At 44.4% G+C, this 4,373-nt stretch overlaps 1 protein-coding gene across 1 annotated transcript in view; it reads right to left on the bottom strand.

Annotated features, from left to right (window-relative positions):
• Positions 1-2,963: 2,963 nt before the first annotated feature.
• Positions 2,964-4,373, bottom strand: part of OCSTAMP (osteoclast stimulatory transmembrane protein) — a 9,249-nt gene continuing 7,839 nt past the window's right edge. The window contains 3 exon segments of the mRNA XM_023197117.1: positions 2,964-3,243; positions 3,245-3,306; positions 3,309-3,663. Of these exon segments, the coding sequence (XP_023052885.1) occupies positions 3,010-3,243; positions 3,245-3,306; positions 3,309-3,663 (651 nt within the window). The 3' untranslated portion in view covers positions 2,964-3,009.

Consider the following 4,373-nt stretch of genomic DNA (forward strand, 5'->3'; position numbering starts at 1 on the left):
TGATACTTTTTGAGAGGTCTGGGGTCCTTTTCTGAGGAAGGAACTCAGATAAAATCAATATAAGTTTCAGGCCTTAAGACCAGAAGGGTCAGTTTCTATGTCTATCCGAAAGAACTGTCTTTTGGACTATTGGGTCCTTTTCAGTCCCGCCTTTTGTCAGTTCTTCATTCATGGGGAATCTGGTCATTGATCTTTCTGGCTGCTTTTTCGTAATATCTAAGGGCAATATTACTCCTAATATCACAGTGGGTGTACAGCCTGTAATGATATTATTCATAATATCTAAGGAAGATATTACTACTAACATCACAGTGGATGTACACACTGTAATATTATTATTCATGATATATAAGGGAAATATTACTCCTAATATCACAGTGGGGGTACACCCTGTGATGATATTATTTGTAATTTCTAAGGGAGGTATTTCTAAGGGAGTGAGGCAGGGTCCTATGCCTTTTCAAAGAGGGTACTCCTCTCGTGAGAGCAGCTATGTTTTGGTCCCCACTGTTTGAGGGAATAATGGAGGAAATCATAAACTCACTCACCCTCTTTTTTTTTTTTTTTTTTTTGAGACGGAGTCTTGCTCTTTCACCCAGGCTGGAGTGCAGTGGCTGGATCTCGGCTCACTGCAAACTCCGCCTCCCGGGTTTACGCCATTCTCCTGCCTCAGCCTCCCGAGTAGCTGGGATTACAGGCGCCCACCACCTCGCCCGGCTAGTTTTTTTGCATTTTTTAGTAGAGACGGGGTTTCACCGTGTTAGCCAAGATGGTCTCGATTATAAGTCACTTTTTGAGAAGGATCAAAGCAAAACTACAATTGTGGATGACAAAAGTTTTAAGACAGCCATAGCTAAAGGCACAGTTAACGAGGGTATTTTGTTATTCCTGTGGCATACAAGTTAACACAATAATAATAATTACTGTGACAACATATATTAAGACATATCAGAATTTTAGAACTCTCATATCATCCTGGAACTTCAGGAGGCCAAGGCGGGTGGATCACCTGAGGTCAGGAGTTCAAGACCAGCCTGGCCAACATGGCAAAACCTTACGTCCACTAAACATACAAAAGTCAGTTGGACGTCGTGATGCATGCCTGTAATCCCAGCTACTTGGAAGCTTGAGGCACAAAAATCACTTGAACCTGTGATTCAATTTGGTCAGGCTGGTTTTAAATTCCTGACCTAACGTGATCTGCCAGCACATCAGATCTGTGGCTGCACTGGTGTGCAGTCTATCATTGATGGGCATTTGGGTTGGTTCCAAGTCTTTGCTATTGTTAATAGTACTGCAATAAATATACATGTGCATGTGTCTTAATAGTAGAATGATTTATAATCCTTTGGGTATACACCCAGTAATGGGATTGCTGGGTCAAATGGTATTTCTGGTTCTAGATCATTGAGGAATCACCACACCATCTTCCACAATGGCTGAACTAGTTTACACTCCCACCAACAGAGTAAAAGCGTTCCTATTTCTCCACATCCTTTCCAGCATCTGTTGTTTCCTGACTTTTTAATGATCGCCATTCTAACTGATGTGAGATGGTATCTCATTGTGGTTTTGATTTGCATTTCTCTAATGACCAGTGATGATGAATTTTTTTCGCATGTTTGTTGGCTGCATAAATGTCTTCTTTTGAAAAGTGTCTGTTCATATCCTTCATCCACTTTTTGATGGGATTGTTTGCTTTTTTCTTGTAAATTTGTTTAAGTTCCTTGTAGATTCTGTATAATAGCCCTTTGTCAGATGGATAGATTGCAAAAATTTTCTCCCATTCTGTAGGTTGCTTGTTCACTTTGATAGTTTCTTCTGCTGTGCAGAAGCTCTTTAGTTTAATTAGATCCCATTTGTCAGTTTTGGCTTCTGTTCCCATTGCTTTTGGTGTTTTAGTCATGAAGTCTTTGCCCATGCCTATGTCCTGAATAGTATTGCACAGGTGTATCTTCTAGGGCTTTTACGGTTTTAGGTCTTATGTTTAAATATTTAATCCATCTCGAGTTAATTTTTGTATAGGGTGTTTCAGTTTTCTGCATATGGCTAGCCAGTTTTCCCAATACCATTTTTTAAATAGGGAATCCTTTCCCCATTGATTGTTTTTGTCAGGTTTGTCAAAGATCAGATGGGTGTAGATGTGTGGTGTTATTTTTGAGACCTCTGTTCTGTTCCATTTGTCTATATATCTGTTTTGGTACCAGCACCATCCTGTTTCGGTTCCTGTAGCCTTGTAGTATAGTTTGAAGTCAGGTAGCATGATGCCTCCGGCTTTGTTCTCTTTGCTTAGGATTGCCTTGCCTATATGGGCTCGTTTTTGATTCCATATGAAATTTAAAGTAGATTTTTTAATTCTGTGAAGAAAGTCAATGATAGCTTGATGGGAATAGCATTGAAGCTATAAATCAAAGGTGGCCAACTGTTCAAACTGTGTGCAAATAAGGCAAATGCCAAGCTGTAACCAATCCAGCTGTTTCTGTACCTCACGTGTGTTTTCTGTACATCTCTTTCCTTTTTCTGCCCATAAACATTATCTGACCATGTTGCAACCCCCAGAGTTGCTCTGAACCTATGCTGGCTCTGGGGGCTGCGTTCTTGGCTCAGTTAAACTCTGCTAAATTTCATTTAAGTTTTTAATTAAACAAGTATTTGTTGTTTATCTGAAATTCAAGTTGAACTGAGGGTCCTATATTTTAATTTGACAATCTAATCCTGGCAATGGAAAGACCCTGAAGGAATTCGAGGCAGAGGAATAACATAATCTAAGATTTAATAAATACATTTATTTATAAAATTAAAACTGTGGGTGACTATAAATGAGTTTAGAGGATTTTGAGGCATATAAATAAGTTCCAGGAGCATTTCTAGAAATTCATGATGCAAGCTCTCCATCTAACAGGTAGAGCAGTTGGTGCAGATGAGATGAGCCTGATCTCCAGCAGGCCTGGAGGAACCACGAGCTGTCTCTGCACCCCTTGTCTTTGCCTTTGCATGGTTCTTTACCGGTTATCCAGGCCTGTCATGCCCAGTATTTCCTTCCATCCTGACCACATCCCTGCGTGGGAAGTAGGTCCCATCAATGGTAAATATGTGGTCGTTATGCAGAGGTGGAAGCCGAGGCTCAGAGCGGTGAAGTGACCTACCCAAGGTCACACAGGGAGGAGGCACAGGACCGAGGTTACAATTCAGGTCTCTGCAACTCCAAAGCTCTTTCCCCTCTCCCTCTCTGCTGTGGGTTCTTCAAGGCATCCAGCCTACAGTCTATCCATGCCGGAGGCTTGCAGGCAGGTCTGGGTGTGGGGCGCAGGAAGGAGCCCCCAGGGACAGCTGCTGGCCTTGGTGCCTGTCGTGTCTTCGCTGAAGCCGAGCCTGCAGGTGGCGGACCCTCCTCGCCTCCTGGGCTGTGAAGAAGGAAGCGGCGATGGCGTGCCGCAGGCGGCGGGCGTAGGCCTCCAGGAGCACCGTGGAGCACGCCAGGAGCTGCAGGGCCCCCGCGGTCAGCGGGGCGGCCGCGCGGGGACGCCGGGCGGGTAGCAGTGGGCAGCGGGCGGAGGTGAGGCCGAGCTCCCATTGGTAGGCGCTGTGGACAGAGAGGAAGGGGCTCTCCGGGGGCGGCTGGTTGAAGAGGAAAGGGATGAAGCCCAGGACAGTGTATGCCACCTTGAGAAAGGAGAAAAAGACAGCGTCAACTGAGGGCCCCTCTGGCCACTCCCCACCTCTAGAGGAGGCTTGTCCAGCTTTCCCTGCCTTCATCTGCAAAATGGGTACAGAAATAACCCCATTTCTGTGAAGGAAGAAGTGGATGGAAAAAGACATCTAAAGTATTCACTAGGAATCAGCAAGGAGCAAACATCCATAGACAATTTGTTTTCTCTAAAATATTCTGCTCAAAGATACTAACGATAGTGACATTTGTATGGTGATTTTTGTTTGGCAAAAGAATCTGTTTCAGACTCCTAGTCTCATTGGGTCTTCCTCAAACCCTCAAACCCTCCTCAAAATGCTACCAATTCAACTTTGATTGAAATTCTAAATGATGAGAAAGCATTGTGTCAAAGTTGAATTGGTAGCGTTTTGAGGAGGGTTTGAGGGTTTGAGAGGGACCTCAATCCCAGGGTTTGAGGACCACCCAATGAGACCAGGAGTCTGAAACAGGTTCTTTTTTTTTTTTTTTTTTTTGAGACGGAGTCTTGCTCTGTGGCCCAGGCTGGAGTGCAGTGGCCGGATCTCAGCTCACTGCAAGCTCTGCCTCCCGGGTTTACACCATTCTCCTGCCTCAGCCTCCTGAGTAGCTGGGACTACAGGCGCCCGCCACCTCGCCCAGCTAGTTTTTTGTATTTTTTAGTAGAGACGGGGTTTCACCGTGTTAG

This window comes from Piliocolobus tephrosceles, chromosome 20 (genome assembly GCF_002776525.5).
Source record: "Piliocolobus tephrosceles isolate RC106 chromosome 20, ASM277652v3, whole genome shotgun sequence".
NCBI lineage: Eukaryota > Metazoa > Chordata > Mammalia > Primates > Cercopithecidae > Piliocolobus > Piliocolobus tephrosceles.